Below are 23,157 nucleotides of genomic sequence, written 5' to 3'. Positions count from 1 at the left end.
CTTTCTGTCTCTCAAAAATAAACATCAAAAAAAGTTTATTTATTTTGAAGAGAGAGTGTGTGCACATGAGTGAGAGAGAGGTGGAAGAGAGAGGGAGAGAGAGAGAATCCCAAGCATGCTCTGTTCTGCCAGCACAGAGCCTGACATGGGGCTCAGTCTCACGAACTGTGGGATCATGACCTGAGGCAAAATCAAGAGTTGGATGCTTTACCAACTGAGCCCCCAGGCCCCCTGATTTGGGAATTTTTAAAAAGAAAATCTTACATTTTCCTTCTAAGTTTTGGTTGACAAATTCCTATCGATCAGACATATGAATATATTAAAAGGGGTCATTCTCTTTTAAAACATGAAGGATATTTAACAGCTGCCTAAACAATCCCTAACAAGAGCTCTTGCATGGAAGCATAATTCTCAGGGCCAAAGTTGAACAAGTTTGTCCTGGGAAGAAAACTAAAAAGGGAGAACAGAAAAGTAATAAAGAAGAGAGTTACTATGAAGTCAAGGAATGTTTGTTTAGGACACCACTCATCTCCATCATCTGCTTGATTTTAAAATTTTATTACAAAAGATGTCTAACTGCTGTAAATATTTTCCCACTGGGAAGAAGACAGGGGACTTAAGTACTTTTTGTGAAATTTAATTTTTAAAATTCACTTATTTCTGTCCTTTAGCCTTTACAGCTTCCAAGCATACTCCTAAAGGCTGGAGGGACCACAAGGAAGATTCTACGAGAGTACAAAGAGCAGCCCTTGCTCTGATCCAAGCCATGAGAGCCATCTTCATTTCAATTAATTTACTTTGCCTTTATGAATTAAGAGTCTTTTAAGGAGGTTGACATTTCACTCATCTGAAAAAGCCTGGAATGTGACAGGGGAAAGGGAGGAGAAGTAAATCAAAGGGGTTAGCAATTTTCCAGATGCAAAGTATTTTTCTTTTCTTTTCCACCAGAAATTTTAGAGAGCCTTCTGACATTTTAATTCCCTATGCAAAACCACAGTAGCAAAAAATGCTTACAGCTTATATATCAAAAAACAAATACGCACAGATGTGCACTTGCATAAGCCTATGAAATAAATATAAATTCGGATTTGCTGCTCTCTTAACTGAAAAGGATTCATAATATTATAAAGCATAATGTTACACATCAAAAAAATGTCTCTTTTAGTGTACTGATTAGATCTTTGTGTGTACAGTGTAATCGACACCATTTTAACTTAAAAGCAACAGCAGGTTTTATAACTTACTGTTTTTTCTAACGTGTGATACAAAATCAGCAAGGTGAGTCGGTGTTGGCTTTTTCGCTGCGTCAGGGCTGACTTTTTCATTTAAAAGATGGCATTTATAAAACCTACTCTCATGACTAGATTTTAAATCACACTGGAATATTTCAGTTATCACCTTTAGCCACATGGTCTCAGGAAACTATGCCCAAATACTTCATGCAAATGCTGGTCATTGTAAGAGAGTGCTATTTCATGGAGTGCAAATTCACTGAAACATCTATGGGTAAAAAAACCTTTGAGGCCTGAAGATAAATTCTCAGCAACAGGGGCTTTGCCCATTGTGTCTTAGACCCAGAGAAGGAGAAATAACAGTGAACTCCCCGAAACACGCTGCTTCAATATTTACCTGACAGCTCTGGTATCTTGACATGTTCCCCAGGGCATTTCCTCTTTTATCAGGTATTATTTTACAAGGGATTTCTTGTTATACAAAACTGACATAAATCAATCTATAACAGAGGAATTTGTTTAATACATTTATTCTTTTAAGTTGCATGATCGTATTTCATCGACTTGTACAATAGAAAAAAATAATGTTACTACTAAAACAGAGTTTGTGGAGACTGATGGATGGTAAGTCTATTTAGTGTTTCCAGAGGTTCATTCTTAGATTTTAATGTTAAATAATAACAACTATTCATTTAAGCTGGTCTCACTGTATATCTTGACCTTTAGCAATTCCACACACAGCAGCTTATTGTGGTATCCTTTAAATATGAGAAATAGAATGTTTTACTTTGCCATTAAAAGAAAAATAAAAGAGTACTGTATGTTACATGGCCCATGAAATATTGGCAGTGTGCTCCTTGGCTTTCATTCGAAGGACTGCAATACTGGAAGACCTCCTTTCAAATTCTGGCTTTGTTTCAAATGCATGTCCATTGGTAGCCCCAGTCAGAAGAGAGTCAGTGAAAAAATTGTTGAGGGGCACGTGGCTGAACTGGTTCTGGTGGTTTGAAAACCCTGTGTAACTGGAATCTGTCCGAGGCGAGTGAGAATAAGGTGTCATACACGAGGAAGTGTCACGTGGTAACATGCATGAAGTAACCACAGAACCGCCACTCGCATTTCCTGCCCACAAATTGTTCTGAATCTGGAATATATAAAACAACAAATATTACATTTACGCATTCTCACTTTTGTTCCCTTACATTTGTTAAACCGGGTTTACTAAATTTTGTCAACAATTCATTGTTTGCTCCTATTGGGTGGTCTGTAATTACATTCTGAGTACTTAAAGGGATTACTAAAAAATAATTATTTGAAAGATTCTTCCAGTTTGTTATACTGTAATAGATCACCAAAACCCACACATTTGACCACATAAAATACTCTCAAAACATGTCAATCTCTTGAGCATTCTTTTTATAGTCATGATTTTAAAATGAAATCTAGAAGAGTTAGTCATGATTCATGACAAATTCATGTGTTTGGAAAAGCAGTTTAAAATATGGTTTTAAGTTTAAATATAATCTCCATCTAAGCAAAATGACACCATCGCATTTTTTAAAGTTCCATAGTGTGGCAGTTTTTGTTGGAAACCATTCCTGATATGAGGCTATTTACTCTGTAGATACTTTTAATCAAACTCATTATTGGAAATGTTTACCCTTTCATTGCTTTTTATTTCCTAAAGTCTCAAATACATATCTGTGTATATGAGCAATCTATACATATTTTAAACATTTGTTCTATGACTTATAGGTGATATGGTCAGGTGGCAATGGAATTATGACATGTAAAATATTTTAAAATTCTAAAACATGACCGTTACCAAATAATAAAAGCACAACTGAGAAAAATATGCTAGTATTAGCAAAAGTATCATATGAGTATAATTAAAGTACTATATATAACATCTTACATAAGATTGAAGACTAGGTTGTCATTTGTAGCCAGGAAAATCACATTTCTTATTCTTAAATCTCTGTAGGATACAACAAATACAAATTTCTCTAAAGTCACTAGCATGTCAAAGAAACAATAAGTAAAATTTGTATTAGGAGGTGTATTTAAACCTCCTAATAGACCAGCTATTTAAACAAGGGAACCCCCCCCCCAAAAAAAACAGTGATTATATGCATTAGTGAGAAGCAGAGAGAGAAATCCTGACAAATAGCAGGAGCTGGGGAAAAATGATGAATGACACAACACAGGAGAGAGGGGCACCTGGGTGGCTCAGTTGGTTAAGTGTCCGACTTCAGCTCAGGTCATGATCTCGCGGTTCGTGGGTTCGAGCCCCGCGTCGGGCTCTGTGCTGACTGCCAGCTCAGAGCCTGGAGCCTGCTTCAGATTCTGTATCTCCCTCTCTCTCTCTGACCTTTCTCTGCTTATACTGTCTCTCTCCCTCTCAGAAATAAATAAAACATTAAAAAAAAAAGGAACACGGGAGAGAGTTTTAGCCTTAGAAGATGAAATTTAAAAACTGTTTGCCTTTGCAATATTTTTACAATAAATAACTATGTTTATCACATCTGGCTACCTTTCTTAAAATCATGACAGTTAGAATAGTATCATCAATTGTTTTTAACATATGCACAAGATTATGTATTCTTACATTTACTTTTACATAAAAATTCCAGTCTACTACACATAGCCCCTGGTGTAGTCTTACACACCCATCCTTAATCATACTTTTAAAGACAATTTATTTTCAATTAATAGCATACAATGTAAATGATCTTCTAGATTACACTGGTAGAGATGTTACTCTGTCACTGAAGAAAAGACTCCTTAACCAGTTTCAAATATAAGAGAAAAATTTGAACAACTAATTTCATCCCTTAGTTGGGGCCCCAATAATTGGGGCTCATTTTGTGTTATTTTAGAAACATTTTTATAAATATATTTATAAGCTACTTTAAATATCTTAAACCTGTGACACATGTCTACAGATATATACAATGATTCTCACATCCTATTAATCTTTAAGTCATCATGGGGTATGTTGTTTTAATTTTGGCTGATTCTACTAATGTGTCCCACTTTAGCCAAAATATAATGATTGGTGCCACTGATTGCTGAGTTATATATCTCAAACCAACAAGAGGGACTGTTAATGTCATTACTCTGTCAACTTAGCTCTTCTAACTTGATCTGGGTGATTTTCCTCTGACATTCAATCAAACATTGTGCTACACTGCAAAAACCACAGTCACATGTCTGACAAAAGGGCTTTCAGGAAATGAAAGTGAACTTGCTTGCTTATTTTTGAAAAAATAAATGAAAGGAAAAATAGCGGTAGAGAAAGATTATTTACATTTTAAGTTTGTTAAGAGTCCTCGATTTACACATAGTATTGCTGAAATTTACTATTAAAATCATCTACTCATATTCCAAATGCATAGAAACGTATTTACTGTTTTTAAAAAAAGGAAAATAAGGACGGTAAAGGCAAGGAAAATAATCTATGAATGTAAACTTTAAAAATTTTCCCTCCCTAAAATAATTCACATTAATCAACCTGTAAGTTGAAAATAAAATTTTCTACTTTCGATGACTTGGACAAATATTTTTATTTTGATCAAAACTTCTTACCTACACATGATCTAGCAAGTTAAATGTATTACTTTTAGTGTAAGAATTTCTAGCATATAGAAAGAAATGTTTTCTGAACAGAATAGATTGGTGAAGTAAGTTATTACAGCAATATTTTAGTTGGATTTGAAAAGATACCCATGCATTCCCATGGGCGGTAATACTGTCACACACTTTTACTGTGTCCTACTTCCTTGATCTGTATCTCCTCCACTCCCATCGTTTCATTTAAAAATTTCTGGCATGTCTTCATTTGACTTTAGGGTTTTCGTTGGTTTTGATATTGAAAGTTCGATGCAAAGCATAAAAGACAATATCCCCAGTGAAGTGAGGTTTGGCTTCCTCTGAAGCATTCCCTCTGGATGATTAAACATCTGATGACGACAATCAAAATCATGCTCATGATAGCTAATGGTTATTAATTAATTACCATGTCAGACATGGTATTAAACGCACTGTGAAGACTTCTAATCATTTCAATACACTAAAAGATGCTTCCTTGCTTTTAGTATCCCCATTTTGTAAAAGGCAAAACTACAGAACAGAGAACTTAATAACCTTACTCAAGATGTGAAACTCCAATTGTGGAGGTCAAATTTGAACCCAGGAAATCTTTAAAAAGATGCTACAATGATACAAAAACTAGTCTTATAAGTTGAAATTGCTTATTTACACATTCATAATCCTAACTTTTGGAGGGTTCATAGGCTCTATTCTCTGAAAGCAAAATTTCCAATGTTTGCTCATAAATCTTTCCTCATCCTTCAGCCTAACACAATACATGATAAGCAGTTAACACAAATTTTTTTACAGGACTGAAAAATCTTTAAGAATAGGCAGGTGTAATCAAACTTTTACGGACAATTTATTCTAATTTTATATATCTGAATTTTGTTTCATGCTTTGAAATCACCATTCTGTATGATCTTGACCATTATGGTGAAAATTTAATCCCCAGACCTTGTTGACTATATTTTCTTAGGTTGTTTTATTTCCCTACTAAGTAGTTATTTTTTTATTACAGCTATATCTTGGAGATTCCAATTCATTAAGCAAGGGTGTGGCTTATGGGATCTGTATTAAAATAATGGCAATGACAATAATATATGAATTCTGAAAATCACCTGGGATTAGGAGACACTACTGAAGCCCTTGTACATTTTCAACTATGTTTAGCTCCTGCAATAAGAAGCTTTTCATTCCCTTTTGGAGAGCTCTGTAAAAAAGTGAGCTGTTTTCTTCCTCTGTCTATTGCTTCTATTTTTATTCTTTAAAACGATGCACAATAAGTAGCATCTTTCTTACATGTGAAAGTTTTCAAATATTTTAGACAATTATGACACAAGTCCCTTTTCTTAAGCATTCCTCAAAGGCAGTATTTGATCAAACAACAAAGCTGTTACAGCTTACGGTTTAATGAATCTACTACTATCAAGGTGGGCTCAGTCTATGGCTCCTCCATCCCTCTGCCACCTCATATAAGTGGTCATTTTAGAACTGCGTGCTGGAATCTACAAGTCATTTTGTCTAAAACTGTGTGTGTATGCGTCAACAGAGAAGCCACACAAAAACCTTACTGACTCATTAAAAGAAATACTGTATTTGTTGTTAACTTTTGAAATGAAAGAATGTTTTGTTTTGTTTTGTTTTTTTCTGAATAGGATCACTACTTTTCTTTCTGAGACTATTTCTGAGACATCTACAATGGTAGTGCCCAGTACCAAATAAATTTGGGGGTGTTCTTATGGGCTTCTAACTGTATACTATTCAAGAGCTTCATAACCAGGAACACCATTATTAAATAATGTCCACATCCTTCTTTCCCATGTGCCAAAAAAAAAAAAAAAGGAAAGAAAGAAAAGTCTGCCTGCCTTTATATTTTTTCTTCTTTATTGTGTTTAAAAGGAGCAGAAAATCTAAAAACATTCCATGCTTTAATGTGCTTCACAACGTTTATAAAAGTTCTAGGGATACATTCAAAGCACTGTCCAGGGAACTTAGCCAACTGCCTCCTATTAGCATGAATGGAGGTTCAGCTGACTTAACTGTACTCTACTTTGAACATTTGCTCCTTAATGTTTTTCTAATCAAATAAAAAAGTTAACACTTAATTATTCCGTAACTTCGAGTTTTGGAGGAAAGCTGTGTTTTTTGTATGATTCTTTCCAAACAGAAATCAAATTCATTTAACACTCATTTTCCTTCCAAGAAATTAAATGTAATACATAGGAAAGAAAGAGTCAATATATATGTGTATTTTACATACATACATACATACATACATACACACACAAATTCTTCACTGTGGATATATATTCATCATGACTTGAAGTAATATGGTAAACAATGAATAGAAATTGTAAATCTCATTTACCCTCACCTTAGACTCTTGATACAAATATATTCTTTGTATAATCAAAACTACAAAAAATTTTTAGTATACTAAACTTGGTGTATATTTTTAATATATTTGCTGATCTTTATTGTAGTAAGCCACTTTTTGTACTTTTAAAGAACATCCAAAAGAAATGCAAGTTTGTTAGTCTTTGTATTAGAATTGCAAAGTAACATGATGTACAAAAAACATCAAATAGTTTCATGACAGCATTATATATTCTATATCTTAATATTAGTGCTATTTAGAAGACACTACCCTACAGAATTTAGTATGGATTGAATAGAAACACTGAATAACATGAAAATAAATGAGTAACGATTGTTCCTTAATTTTAAAGTATCTCTAAAACTAACTAAATAATATTTTTCTACCAAAACAAGTTTAGTTAACCTACTCTTCCTCTATATATAGACTGCTCTTACCTGGCCCCAACGTTCATATGTATACACACACACACACACACACACACACACATCATGCTACCCTCACATTCCCTTCCCACCATATCCCTACACACTTCCCTGTAGAATTAAAGGTTGCTTTATTNTGCCCCAAAGGTTGCTTTAAAAAGACATGGATCAGGGATTCACAAAGCGATGTTTGTAATAACGTTTAAACAATAGCTTTCTGCATTAAAATCTAAAAGTTGATTTAGGTTTTTCCTCTTTGACAGAATGTTTACATTTATTGATCACTTTATATATTATTCAACACTTACTATATATATTTATTACATTAGCACATATATAATTTGAATTACCAGATTTTTATATAGTCTCTTAAAAAATGCCAACATCACATTTTGCAAAAGCAGTTTAATTTTTTTAGAGGCTATTATATTCCTTACTAGTAGCATATCCCTTCCTTTAAAATTTAGGGGATAAAATATTAATAGCTTGCTTAGCAACTTGTGGATACTTTTAGCTTTTGACTAATTTCAGGGTCCCATTAACTTTTTCTGATAACTACATCAGTAGTCACTACATCAATAAGTTCCTGGCAGGGAGAGACTATAAATGTTTTTCTAAATAGTGAATTTACTGCCAGTGAGTAAGTCTCACTTGCTATCAGAGTATAAGTGAATAAGTCTCAAACACTGATACTTTGTCCATCTGGGGGGGAAAAAAATCCCAACTTAAATTAATTATGCAGTGAAAAGGATTAATCTGAGCATGTTTAGATACTACCTAAGATAGAAATGAGGCTACATTTTCATCAGTGCCTACTTATTAGGTGTAATTTTCATATACAAAATATCAGAAAATATATAATATTAAGATTTTTTAAAAGTCAATTTACATTTCAAAAATTTCAAAAGTACATCTTTTCAATATATAGTATCATTAAGCTAAAGTGATTCGCAATTATTTATCAGGAAAGGGTCATATATTAAATATTGATTACTACTTTCATTTTTTACATAAAATTCCATCTTAGAAATGTGTACAGGGATTTAGGACAAGGAGGAGTGACTTGTCCATTAAAGTCACATTTCCATTATTTATAACATTATTTTTCATGTATTTTAACAAATGAATGATAGCCACGGTTGACAGTGTTCGATTCATTTTTAATGATATAATTCCCCAATTAAAGCAAAATCCACACTTATAAGAAATAAATATTAAAATACAAATTAAGTTTTCCTTGTGAATTATGTAACTTGTGAATTATGTAATTATGTAATGAATCATGTAACATAAAACATGAATCAAATATGAAAATGATTTAATTTGCACAGAATATTTTTAAATTTAGAGATTACCACTTGGATTCCTATATAAGCTTTGAATTTATTAAAATCCTGAGTAAATTTATCTATTATTTTCATCTTGTATATGTGTTAACCACAAAGTTGGAATTTTAGTTTTAAAGTGATTTTAAATCAACTGCGACTTAGTGTAATTTTTTTCTATTTAATGCTCCATGATTTAGAATTAAAACACACATACACACACACACACACACACACACACACGAAGCTTAATAAATACGGCAAGTATAAAATTCTGGATTAATATATAACATAGGTTCATACTAACAATAACAATGTGCACTGCAGGTTTTAAGCCACAAACTTCCCCGGTTTAATTTTCCCTCTGGTTTTTCTCTATCCCCCGCAAGGTAGTTTTTATATGTATAAGCAGCAATTGCACTCTTCAATAATTTATTTTTACATGTTTTCTTATTTATTTTGGTAATCTATTCAATTTATCAATTTGTTCTTTCCTCTTAAAATATAAAATACTTATGACCAATTCAGATAAATTCAAATGTCTTAATAGCAATCACCTATGAAAAAGCAAACAAACAAAAAAACCCACAAGAAACCAATCAGCTAAGTTATTATTAATGCTTAAAGTCATTAAGTCATATTAAACTTGAATATCACATTTTTCAAACAATATGTCTATATTCATAATCTAAGACTTGAATGCACTTTGCTTCTTTTGCAGGGTATTTTTTTTTTCATTTCTGTAAAGTGTTTGTATTTTCAACAAAATAAAAGTTATTTAGTTTGTGTTTAGCTGCATCTTCACTTAAATGATGCTGACAAGACCTGCCTCGTGCTACGTAGAGCTTATTTTTAATATATACTTACACATATATATGAAACATTCCTCACTCAAGTTTATATACAACTTGTACATATTTTGTACATTTAATTAATCAGTAATTTTATATAAATGACTTGCTGACCTAATGATGTTAATATTTTTAGCCCTCCATCCCTCATGAAGGAAGCTTCACTGTATAATTATGGGACCATTTCACTGGTTGTTTCATAGATACAAGAATACTTATTATGTAATCCATCAAGTATAGCTGTATTTTTAACACTGAAATTTTTTTTGGTTATTTATTTACTTCAAACGTTTGGAGAAAAACAAAAAGCACAGTGATAAAAAAATGTAATAGTTTCTCAAAAGACAGAAACTGCTCCAGATGCCTTTAAATTGCTAAACCACAGTGGTTGAAGGAGACAAGCTCCATATTCTCTATTTAGCTTAAGTAAAGGTAAACTTTAAGATTAGTACAGAAGCTGATGCTAGAAGAAGGGGAGGGTGAACAATATTTCACAATCACTAGTTTATAGAAACTTTAACATTTCCTTAAAAAACTGAATAATTACAATGTTTGAAACACTCTGTTAAACCAAACATGTTGTACAGCTTTAATCGGTGATTTAAATTACTCCAATAACTACTATTTATAACTTGAATCCAACTTCTGGTATGTTCAAACTGCAAGTGGCATAGATCTATAAAGTCATCAATTAACAACAGAAAGCAAGATATTGCCTGGGTCCTCTTGTATATTAGGTAAACACAAAATTAGTCATGATTCTCACTATGCACTAAGTAAAACCACACTGAAAATTTTGGTGGGAAAAAATTTCAAACCTTTTAAAATTTTTGATGAAAATATTTTCTTCATGAGAAAATAATTTTGCTGGATTAAGAATATACTCAAACATTCCTTAAGTTACCATATTTGGTTGTCCCAATTTAAAGAGGAAAGTACATTTAACTGAATTTGATCTTTCCCTAGATCCTTAAATAGTAAAGTTACTCAAAAACTGGATTAGTTTAAATGCTACAATAACAGAACATTCACAACACTTAGCTACCTCCCCACTGTACAATTCATAATGGCTATTAAAAAATTGTTTCTATTTATTGAGCACTGGTTATATACTAGACAATGTCCTAAGTACTTTGCAGAAACTATTATTTTTAATCCTCACAAACATCATATGAACTTTTATACCCATTTTATAAATGAGGAGAAACATTCCTAGAGGCTAATTCATTTGCCAAAGGTCTAAAATTTGTTAAGTAACAGAGGCAGGATTTGGACCTACAATTCCCTGACTGTGAAGTCCTTAGTCAAATATTAACACCTAGCCCTTTTCATGTTCCATGATTTAGTTCCACAGACTATTTGGAAACTAATTTAATCTTCTCACTAACAGAAAAAGTATTAGGTTGATGGTCGTCATCATCATCATCTACACCAACAGCTCTAGCACCAATAATGCCTCCATTTCACCAATAAAGAATCTGAAGATCAAGGAAGTCAGAAAACCTATCCAAAGTTTCCAGCAAGTAAATGATCAAGTTAACGCACATGTGATCTGAGCCAAACCTAAGGGCATGAAACTAGGGTTTCTTATAAGAATGAAGGCCGGCTATAATCCTCTAAAAAGTGTTTATACCTTGACAGAATATTTTATTCAACAAAGTAATTACTTAAAGAAATGCTTTGGTGTTAATGAATTAAAAGCAAATTAGAATCTACTGGTGATAGACGCCTGCTTTTTTTAACTCAAAGACAGAATTATACAGGCCTTTTTGATCTGCTGGGTATAGTTTGCATCCAGAAGTGTCTGCAGAACTGAGTATGAATATCACCTAGTTTGTAATCCATCCAAAAAGCAAGAGATTTTGTGTGGAAAATTTATATAACCTCTGTGCCTAAAACAGCACCTAGCACATATTTGTTGGCTAAAATACAATGAACTCTGGAAGAAAAAAAATTAATCCAGAAGGGTTCTGCAAAATATTCCTAATGTACTCCTTTCAACAGAGGAAGAAACTGAGACTCAGAGAGGAGAAGTTAACTGCTTAACAGTACAGAGACAGTTAATATCAGAGATTCAGAAATTACCTGTTTTACTGAAATTAATTTTGGGTTCATAATGTCTCCCAGAATATTGAAGTGAAACTACTTTTTTTCACATCTCTTCAGTGTATATATAATTTGCTTACTACTGTTGTAATACAAAGATAATAACCAAATATCTCTTTAAAATATAATTATGTTATATTAAAAATGGGGTGGACCGTATACAGTCCACCACTATGTCAGGGAAAAAGTCATGTGCTGATTGAAGGAGATTTGAGGGAATGTTTCCTGGAGAAAATACATTTTAGGTGAGGGGAAGGGAATTGAAGATAGAGGGATCAGATCAGCACAGCACAAGGAGTAAGTTCAGCATGTGACTGCTGTTTAAGATACTGGAGAACATCAAGTAGTCAAGTAGTTTCATTAAACTAACTCAGAGTGTTGCCAAATGACAAGTGATATTGTGAGCCAAAATAAAGGGCTTTTAAAAAAACAGATACTGTTTTTTCAGTACATTAAAATATACTACCTTAAAGTATACTACTACTGACACACTTCCCACTCTTTGCTATCAAATATGAACAAGATTAAGAAAAATACCTGAAAACAGCCTGAAAAGTGTCTACATTTTTAAACTGCTTTATATCATCATTTTACACATTTAAAAAAGGAAAGCATTTCTTGCTTTCTGAAGCGATTTGGTGTTTTAGGATCAAACTTGAACTAGTTCATTGCTGAGTGATAGGTTAAAGAGATAATGTTGCATAAAGAACTCTGAATCCCTGGATTTCAATTTAATGAGTTAAGAGCTGTAGGAAAGAAGCCTGGCTTAAAATAAGCCCTCCACTGATAGGTATTATTTTTACTCTTAGGGCTGTTGTTACTATTTTCTAATGAGAACAATAGGCACAAAGAATTTAGAACACTTTAGAAAATGCTAATTAGTATTCATAACTAAACCAATTATGTATTATATATACAGATACCTCCATAGTTGACAAGATTATTATCCACACTGAGCAGACCTGATATCATTTTCTCAACCATTTCTGTTTTTCATGTTTTTCTATGTATGTTTTTGCTTTCCTAACAAATTGTTAATTCTTTATTTCTGTCCTGCTTCTAGTTTTCTTGTTTCCAACTCTTTGGTAATTAATATGTTTTTCTATAATTAGTAACAATAACCAAGATTAGTGTCTTATTGTATTGAATTGTTGGATTCTATTTCAGATCCTGTTTTTCTGATTATAATTCTTATTTTCAAGACACATGATTTAAAAAAAAAGTTTCCTTTAGGCTGAAGCTTGACAGACAAGATCTTGGTTTAATTATTTTTTGCAAAATAAAAAAGTCAATCACATACTTAAGTTAAAATGGACTTTTCCTAATTTTATCCAATACCCACAATGGGGAATGAGAGACACTTGGTTTCAGAATTTTTGGCAACAAACCATTTAAAGACTTCTAAATAGGGGCGCCTGGGTGGCTCAGTCGCTTAACGGGGTTAAGCCTCCAACTTCAGCTCAGGTCATGATCTCACAGTTCGTTGGTTCAAGCCCCGCGTCGGGCTCTGTGCTGACAGCTCAGAGCCTGCAGCCTGTTTCAGATTCTGTATCTCCCTCTCTCTCTGACCCTCCCCTGCTCACGATGCCTCTTTCTCTCTCTCAGAAATAAAAAATTAAAAAATAGTAAAAAATAAAAACTAAATACTTCTAAATATAAAAAATTACTATGGATTTTATAGTATTGATTTTTATTGTTGTCAGTAATTTATACTGTCAGAACAACTTCAACCTGTGATGGTTGTGCTGCCATACTTAAATTATGAGGCAGTATAACCAATGTACATAAGTTACAGAGAAAACCACAGGGAGAATTTGTGCAAAATTCTCATGATTTGTGAGGCGATATTTTTCTATCAAATATATAATGTGATTGTACCATCTCCCTTCCTACTTGATCTACTTACCTCATTCTGTTAACTGATGTGTCTAAAGCTGTGAGGCACAATAACACAATGGTAAGATAATCTTAGAAAAAAAGCATGAAATGATATGAAGTCCTTATAAAAGTTTAGTTTGTGCCTGGCACTATTCTAAATGTTTTATGTTATACAGAAGAAGAAAGAGAAGTTAAAGATAAGGCAACCACCGGCAAGGCACAGAGAAGTGGGGAGAAAACACACACACACACACACACACACACACACACACACACTGAAATGGGGTTTGCAAGGAAAGGAATGAAGATCGAAATAATAAGATGTAAAAAAAAGTATATATATATATATACATACATATATATGTATGTATATATACATACATATATATATACATGTATATATATATCATAGTCAAGTGTTGTAGAACAGATGAGTAAGACTGTTTAAAGTCCATTTAAAAAGAGTTCACTAATTTGTAAGTTTATTATTTCTAAATTCATCACAGTGAAGTAGTTCAAAATTTTATAAACTATGTACTATCTCTATTATACTCATTATTTCACTTGTTCTGAGTAAAGTTTATGCTTCCCTGAACTAAACTGCATACTTGTTTAAGCCTTGTGCTCTTTTGGTATTCATTTATAAATTATTCAATCATTTAAACATAGTCTTCGGAAGAAACAGTCTATTGTGAGGGTTAAGATCTTACACTTGGGAGCCAGATTGCCTCTGATCAAATCTGGGCTTCTCCACTAGTGTCTCCACTAGGCACCTCTCTGTGCCTCAGTTTCCTCATATGACAAATGAGGGTAATTAATAACACCCATTGCATAAGGCTGCTGTCAGGATTAGATGAGTTAATGTATGTAACCTAGTTAGAACAGTGTCTGGTATAGTCAGGGCTGTGGTGTGTTAACAAGTAGGAAACCACTGCAGTGCCTGTTCTAATGAAGCTTATAGCCAACAGGGGAAACTTCCTCATGGCACTTTGTTCAGAACTCAACTAGGACACTCAACAATATTTGGTGAATACAAGTTCATTAGCCCTATGATGGTAAGTAGTAGTATATGCATGCCTTTAAACTGGAGAAAAAACAAAGGTACTACTTTAAGATAAATTTTGAAGAGTAAGAAAAACAAGATTCTTCTGAAGGCAGGTATGGACATGTCTTCAAAAGGTATTGCTGGTCTTCTAGTAAACTCCAGTGGGAAGGCTTAGCGGTAACAGCCCTTTATAGACTGTCCTAGAAGGAACCACTCGTGTGTTCACAGAACAATTCCTTCGCTCCCATGGGTCTTGTTTCCTAACTTTTAGAAGGATTGAACTAGGTGATCTCTAAGGCTTTTACTCACATATAATATTCTATTAATTAATTTGGTGAATTTATGTGGAAGAGTGAAGGTCTTAAAATAGGTTTTTAAGTATCATAAAAGGCATGAGAACACAAGCGTGCACAAAACTGAAGGATGAATTCATGCTCACAAGGTTTGAATTTACAGTTGAAATGAATAAAAACCCTTAAGTCTGGGGTTGTGAAGATTTGGTTACTGAACTAACACGGTGTTCTACCAGCATATATGTCATGTGTTTGTGTTCAAAATGCTCTCTTGGAGCTTGGGGGCTCAGTCAGTTAAATGTCTGACTTGGCTCAGGTCATAATCTCACGGTTTGGGGTTCGAGCCCGGAGTCAGGCTCTGTGCTGGCAGCTCAGAGCCCGAAGCCTGCTTTGGATTCTATGTCTCCCTCTCTCTCTGCCCCTCCCCCACTTGCACTCTATCTTTCTCCATCTCTCAGAAATAAATAAACTTAAAAAAATTTTTAAAAATGGTCTCTAACAATGCATATACTTCAGCAGTAAGGAATGAAATAACAAATGCCTTCTTCCTTAGAATACAAGTGTTCCTTATCATGTATCAAATACAGTTTGGAATACTGTTACTCAGTATTAGGAAAAAATAATACCTTAATTATACGTGTGAAAAGAAAAAAAATCTGAGTCAAATGGAAAAAATGAGAAGAAAATAAATGTCTAAACACTCTTTAAAATGAGATGAAAGCTCCCATTATAAAAGGATGGATACATTTTTAAAACTATGTCCAGTACTAATTCTATGTATGCTTTAAGTAACAAAGGGCTAAATGTTTCCTTGAAACAATGTGTAACTTCAAAGCTGAGAAGACAACATAGGAAAAGAGACCTTTTTAAAATGAGACTGAAGTTTTCATGGACCACACTTGACACTAAGTTATAGGATGGTTCATAGAACGTTAGCCACAGAAACGACATGCCAAGCAATACTATATTTTTAAAAATTAACAAAGGAAGTGAGTCTGAATAGTTAAAATGTAGAGTACTTAAAAGACTTAGTCATACTATGAATGATGCTACTTCAGTTGTTGCAATGTATAATAAGGAAAAGACCCTGAAATAGTTTTGAATGAATGGCTCTGAAAGAAAATAATCATAAAATAAATATTTCAGTCTAATGAAAATCTAACAAACATGCAAAAAGTCTTCTGGAGATTAAAATTTTCATTATTGACTATTATATTAGCTATATTAAAGCCAATGATAATAGCCCTTCTAGGAATATATGAACCACATCTGTTTCTCTCAATCAGTATTCTGTAAAGTTTACCATACCTGTGGATAGCTGTCAGTCCTTGGCAAAACTGATATATCATAGGTGGCAGCAAAATGGCTTTTTGCTTGTTGTATTTGGCCATAACGTTCTCTTTTTCTCCACTTGGCCCTTCGATTTTGAAACCAAACCTAATTTTTTAAAAAAAGTAGAATGTCAGCTGAAAAATACCTGATAATGCAATGGTGACATTAAAAGACACAAATCCGAAAAGATACAAACCAGGTCAACAAAATCGCTAATAAAGAAATCTGTAAGAAAAGTATCCATAAATTTTACTTTTTATTTTAACCTGACAAGGGGCAGTATAAATTAATAGAAAGGGAGGAGATATTTTTTAAAAATATTTAATGTGTTTCAGCCTCTAGGTTTTTGGTTTTTTTTTTTCATTTTGGAAGATAAAAAGGAATTAGATTACATGATTTTGAAGACACCTTATGTCTCCAAATTATCATAGATAATGCTTCTCTTAGAGAATGCTGCAAATCTGGAAGACATTCATAACTTTTTAGTTTGGGGTTATGCACATAACATTAATCCAGCCAAACTATAACCAAATTAATATCTGGGTCTGTCAAAACAATTATGTTTAAAACATGTCACAAAGTGGAGACTTTTCTGGGTTGTACCCACACTTAGATAATCTTAGAAAAATTTAAACATAAATGTTATATCCAAAACACATGGCAATGGCAGAAATATCATGATTATTTAGAAACAGAAAGTATTAAGATTACATATTATATTGAGCATAAAAAAGACTATAGGTAAATGGAACCATCTGAAATTGAATTCTGGTTCTAAAATGTACAAGTATGCTTATTACATAAACTACACCATTTGTAATACTCATCTTAGGGAAGATGCTGATAAAATGCTCAGAAATCTTCAAAATCATTTATTCAATCTGAAAGACTTACAGGTAATATAAATAATAAAAGAACTAGGGAAGTTATAACCAAGTATTAAGAAAGCCTATGCGTTAGTACAGCCTCTACTAGGTCATTAAGCTATCATCCAAATTTCTTTATATATTAATAATATTTATCATAAGCACCTTCTTCAGAGGGTTAAATAATCACTAATTCACACTTGTATCTCTCCAGAATCTTCATTTTAATCTTTTAATGAATTAAAGAGAGACAGAAAATTATATTCAGTATGCATTAGATATTTTTGAGCAGACATTTCACGAGCAGCTGTCAAAAAGCTCTTCAATCTTTACAAAAGTGTGCTCAGAATACAAAAAAAAACTTAGAAAAGCAGGAAATCACATATGAAAATACAAATTGTTAAAATTTACTTGAAATTTTTACTCTTCTTCGTATTCAGCTGTAATCTTCTATATCTTTACCATCACACTTATAGAAACATATTAGCCTTCAATTTAATACATGCAACCATGTATTGCAAATTTAAGATGGGACTTTATATATAGAGTTTCCAGCAATTAAAATAAGGCAATGAGAGCTACCTGTTCAGTTTAGTTTGTATGAAAGATGTATTACACACAATGCCCAGGGCTCAAAACAACATCAACAACAAAACAAAATATTTTCTTGCTGTCTCCACAGGCACCAGGAGCATAGCAAGGGAATTTAGTACTGAGGGGTATTTTTTGTTTGTTTTTTGTTTTTCACTGAGAAAAAGGTCTTTACAAGTCTCCTTAAAATAGGTGTGAATTACCACACTGGTATGAAAAGCAGGATAGAGAAAACCTGAGTAAATTAGGTTTGGGTTGGCTCTCTGTGCATGTTTCTAGACAAAAATTAATCAGGAGTTAAGGAACGTTAAGGAGAAAACATCCATTGCACACAGCTGATCACTCTATATGTAAACATATTTTTCTATGGTTACAAGTAGAACTAATTTAAATATATGAACACAAGAGAAAACAACAACAAAAAACAACACATGTGGCACTAGTATTAATACTTGACAATTCTAAAATTCTTCATTAGCATCACCTTTCCATATCTTTACTTCCTGAGCTATGATAAATGATTTGTCTCCACAAACTAAAGAAAAATCCTGCTGCTTGGTATCCCACACCCCCACATGGTGACTTTAATGATGTAAATGTCTTACAATAACTTAATCTTCAGAAGAAATCTTAATCTTATTTATTCCAGAACAAAATTTCTCACTATTTTATTCATTACCCTATTCTCAAATTTCATGGGATTTGCAAAATTCAGTATTTTCCCATTTAGTGTAGTAAAAACACAAAGAAAGAAGCCATTGCCTGAAACTGCTGCTCCTTGAGAATAAAACATAGTTTAAGAATACCAACTCTAGTAAAATTAAAAATATGTCTATGAGGTAGAGTTTTACCTAGAATAACTTTTCTATTTCAAATGATTTTAAAAGGTTAGTATATTGGACCATCCAATTTGATAATTTGAATATAACTTATAAAGGTAATTGAGTATATATTTTAAACTTACTTCAAGAGCCTTATTCCTATTGTCTCTGCGAAAGAGATATAAGCCATCTACTTTGAAAAATTAAAATGGAATGGCACTTTTGGCAACTATGGGAGATAGAAAAACTATGAGAGCCATATGATCTTTATGCATAATGAAAATAAATTATGGTTTATATACAATTGGGAATTTGTGGGATTGTTTCACTTTTTTCTCTTTATTATAACCCCAATCTCAATAACATTACAGATTAATGGGCCATTGCACAAATAACTTACCAACACCTGGTACATAATGTAAAAAGAACCTTAACGGCTGATAAAATAGAAAAATAAAATAAATGAACTAATACATAGATAGCTATGATTCTGGGACTTTTTTGTCCTTTAAAAATTAATTTTTTAATCAGAGATATTTGTGATATTCCCTTCTTTTTAAATAATCGTTAATTTGTATACCTATGTAATAAGTCAACTGTTCTTTTATATTTTTGTGTGAATGACTAAACCCTTTGCAAGGAAGACATTTTAATAGACCTACATGTATTTAGTACATTGTTCTATGTCTTTAGTTCGAAAATCAGTTTCTTTCTTTTGGAAAAATGCAACCATTGAATTATTCTAACAGAATGTACACACACACACACACACACACACACACACACACACACCAACACACACACCCAAGTCCTTCCTTTGGCTCCTACCTGGACTCTGGCCTCCGTGAGCTCCGTCCTCAGGGCAAGCTGTTCTCTGACGTATACATCCGGGTAATGGGTTTTCTGAAAGACCTTCTCCAGCTCCTCGAGCTGCAGGCTGGTGAAGGTGGTTCGGTGTCTCCGCTTCTTGCTGCTGGATACGTTGCTGTCACATTTATCTCCCAGTTCATCCAGTTCTCCCTTTTCGGGCATCCCTTTCACGGGAGACATCCGGAGACTGTTACAGTTGTCCAGAGCTCTGTTCAGCTCGGGATGAAGAGGCTGTCCTTCGCCTTTAGTGATCCCATAGTTCACTGTACCCAGAGGGGGAAAAGGACAGTTCTCAGGCTTGTGGGACATTTCAGAGAAGAAATTACACTGACATAATCTAGAGCATCAGGAAAGCATTCTGTTAATGATTTACTGTGCCAGTATTAATTCAATCATCACATTGTGTACAATTATTACTCCACTTGGGGCAGGTTTAAGGTCATTTAAAAATGTGTACATGGAACTCATATTACTTGCCAGATTTTACCGTTGTATTTTACAGGGCTAATATAATGTTTATGCACATAATTTATAATAAAATCAAGATGGTCAAATTAAAAGATGCTTTAGATTTAAAAAAACATAATTTTTGAAAAGTGATTCAAGTTTAATGTAAATCATATATGTATTTATTCACAGCAGACAAAAGCTACTTACATGGCTCAAGAAAAATATTTCAATTTTAAGTAATATCTGTAAGCTCAAATCCAGACTCTTCCCAAAAGTTATTTTCCTGCTCCACACAAACTGTACAGACTATAGATTTAAGATATGGTATTGTTTCTACTATGCTTTGAATATTTTGACTTCTGCTCATTTCTGCTTTTTAATCTTTTTTTCTTTTCAAAAAGTAAACTACTAAACTAAAAAATGAATTTTATATCAGTTTCTGGAAGTGCTTCTTATAGAACAGAGTAAGATTTAAGTACACTTTTGTGTAAAAACTCACTTGTAGTTTTCTAAACATGTGATATTTAGGTTTAGTGTACAAAATATAAGACAGAAAGCTTTATTTTTCCATAAAGCAGAGAAATTAAAACATCTATTAAAAGATAACAAAAGATGTCATCTTCCATTCTGTTTAGAGGTGTTTTAACTTCAGTGATTTCCTCCAGATTTGACTGCATGCTTGCTGTATGTTATAAAACAAAAATACACCATATGGTGGACATACAGGCACGCACGCACGCACACACACACAAATCCAATGGGTGCACATAATGAAATTTTAAACAAACAAAAAAAAACCCATTGAACCCAGCCAGAACAATAATTTCCAATGAATTGTCACACTTTTTTCGTTTTTGTCTATTTTTAATTTCGCTCATAATGTATCTTAGCAACTGCTCTAATGATTATACAAATGTTTCGAACTTTAATAACTACATAACTTAAATGCCTAATACCCTTTATGTAAAAGATGTGGTGTAAAACTGGATATAAAGAAGAGCCATGAGTGATTAACAATACGGTTTTGTCTTCTTGGGCAGAATGAAATGGGGAACTTCGGTAATTAGGGATGGGGGAGGGGAAGCAGTCGGGAGGCTAAGGGCATCTCAGGAGAAAGACAGGAACTTTCCTGAATTTAGCGAACTGCTGCCCACATTCAACTTACTTACTACTGTCCTATTAAAATTCATCCTAAAAGTGTGATGTTCGTTTAAAAGTTGTTAAGGTACCAAAAATCACCTATTTCTCTTCCTATTTGGGATCCCCGACAATTTAAAATAGGATGAAGTCCTATCCAGCAGTTAACAGAGGACAAGAGAGTCAAGTTTTTTTTTTTAATCCTGTCCATTTAAATATGCATTAAAAAATTCCAAAAATAAAGTTACTGCATTCTGAAATACAACCGGAAAGCCAAAATTTAGCATATTAAAAATAAAAACTGCATCTGTCTCTCTATATACTTGAAACGATTTAACTGATTTTCTCTACCGTTCCCGCCTATATTTTTAGTTTAACCTTGCAAGTCACAAGTAATTCGCAACGCTGAATAAGTAAAATATAGGAGATCTTTTTTAAACTTAATTTGTACAAAGTATTTCGAAAATGAGCCCCTATGAGCCAGTACCTTGCCAGATTTTGACCCTCCATTAAAATAGGGGGCGGGAGGCTTGTTGTAAATATTTCACACTTAATTCGTTTGTTATTTTAAAGCAACCCGCTCCTTACAGCTTAACTGTGGAATATATACAATGATAAGGAAAAGTCCTTTTGGAATTGTAAACTTGCTTTAGCTGTCGCGATCTGAAAAAAAATAGGTTTGTATTGGGTTACAAGATAGAAAAGATAGATGGTTTGTTTTGATAACATTTTGACTTTGAGATACTTGGCCGTTCAAAGTTGAGGATCTCACCCAGAAGCATTCCGAAAGGGTTCTTAGGTGACTTTTAATGTGGAGTCAGAAAAATAGACAATACGGTATTGGGGGGTGAGGGGATTATACTGGAGATTCTTTACCCGAAGCTACTGAAGACGATGTGGTGTTTTAACAAAAATGTACGTGCGTTGCATTGAAAACCCAAACAATCAGCAATCACAATTTCACTCACACAAGCTAATCTAGCAACCTTCCAACTTCGTACAGAAAAATACCGGTATGTCTTGGGAAATTAAAAAAAAAAAAAAGACTTCATCTTTAGGACCTCAAAGATCTATTCGCGACGACACTGACGTCCTCTGAAGAGCGGTGATCGATTTCAGCTCCTGCGGGGGCAGCGCGGCGGGCTCCCGGAGGAAGCGCGCTGTCTTGACTCAATTACACTCCATGTACCGCCCTATCAGTTGACGCCCGGGTCGCAGATAGAGGGACTCGGGGACCCGTAAGGGACCACATTCGACAGCTAAAGGAGCACCGCGCAGAGGCAACCCGGAGCCTCATCCTTCCTTCGCCCCTCAAAGTTGGCCGCAGCCAAAACACTGCTCCTGAACGCGCCACGGTTCCGCTGCCTCCCCCGCCGCCCCGCCCTGCGGCTCCCTCGCTCCCCCTTGCCTTTCCCCCTTCCCCCCGGCCAGCCGTCCGCGCCCGGCCCCGCACCGGGGCGTGCGCACGGGGGCCGCGGCTGGGGCCGGCGACTCACCGCCGCTGTCCTGACAGGGCGAGGCTCTCTCCAGGCGCACGTGATGCTCGGCGCGGGGCAGCGGCCCGAAGGCCTGCACGCATTTGCCCGCCGACGCTTTGCTGTAAAAGGACTCATTGTCCAGCGTCTCCATAACGTGCTCCAAGGCGCCTCCTGCGCCCATGTAGAAGTCGCTGTTTTTGCTCGGCGGGCTCTTGAGGGCAAACTTCTCGCTCAGAAACTCCATAATCCTGGAAGGTGGTTGCGGAGGTCCCGGGGCGCGGAGGCTGCGGAGCGCTGGGGGAGGGAGCGAGTGGGCGGGAGAAGGGAGGGCGGAGGAGGGAAGGGGAGGCGAGCGCAGCGGCGCCGGGAGCTGCCGGGCTCCGAGCCCTTTAATAGGTCCCGGCTGGAAACGGGGGCACCCGAAGTCGCTTTTATATCTTGAAACTCAGCTGGGCTCTTCCAGCAACCTCCCAGGTCTAATGAATA

General features: G+C 34.4%; 1 protein-coding gene across 1 annotated transcript; it reads right to left on the bottom strand.

Moving 5' to 3' along the window:
• Positions 1-2,055: 2,055 nt before the first annotated feature.
• Positions 2,056-22,915, bottom strand: ALX1 (ALX homeobox 1). The gene is made up of 4 exons (XM_077748149.1): positions 22,690-22,915; positions 19,565-19,869; positions 16,435-16,563; positions 2,056-2,376 (listed from the first exon to the last, which is right to left on the bottom strand). The coding sequence occupies exons 1-4, from the start codon at positions 22,913-22,915 to the stop codon at positions 2,056-2,058; spliced, it is 981 nt and encodes a 326-aa protein (XP_077604275.1).
• Positions 22,916-23,157: the final 242 nt, after the last annotated feature.

Source organism: Crocuta crocuta, unplaced genomic scaffold, assembly GCF_008692635.1.
Source record: "Crocuta crocuta isolate KB4526 unplaced genomic scaffold, BGI_CrCroc_1.0 scaffold79, whole genome shotgun sequence".
Taxonomy (NCBI): Eukaryota; Metazoa; Chordata; class Mammalia; order Carnivora; family Hyaenidae; genus Crocuta; species Crocuta crocuta.
Note: the sequence above shows the minus strand (reverse complement) of the source record. Positions and strands in the feature narration are given on the sequence as shown.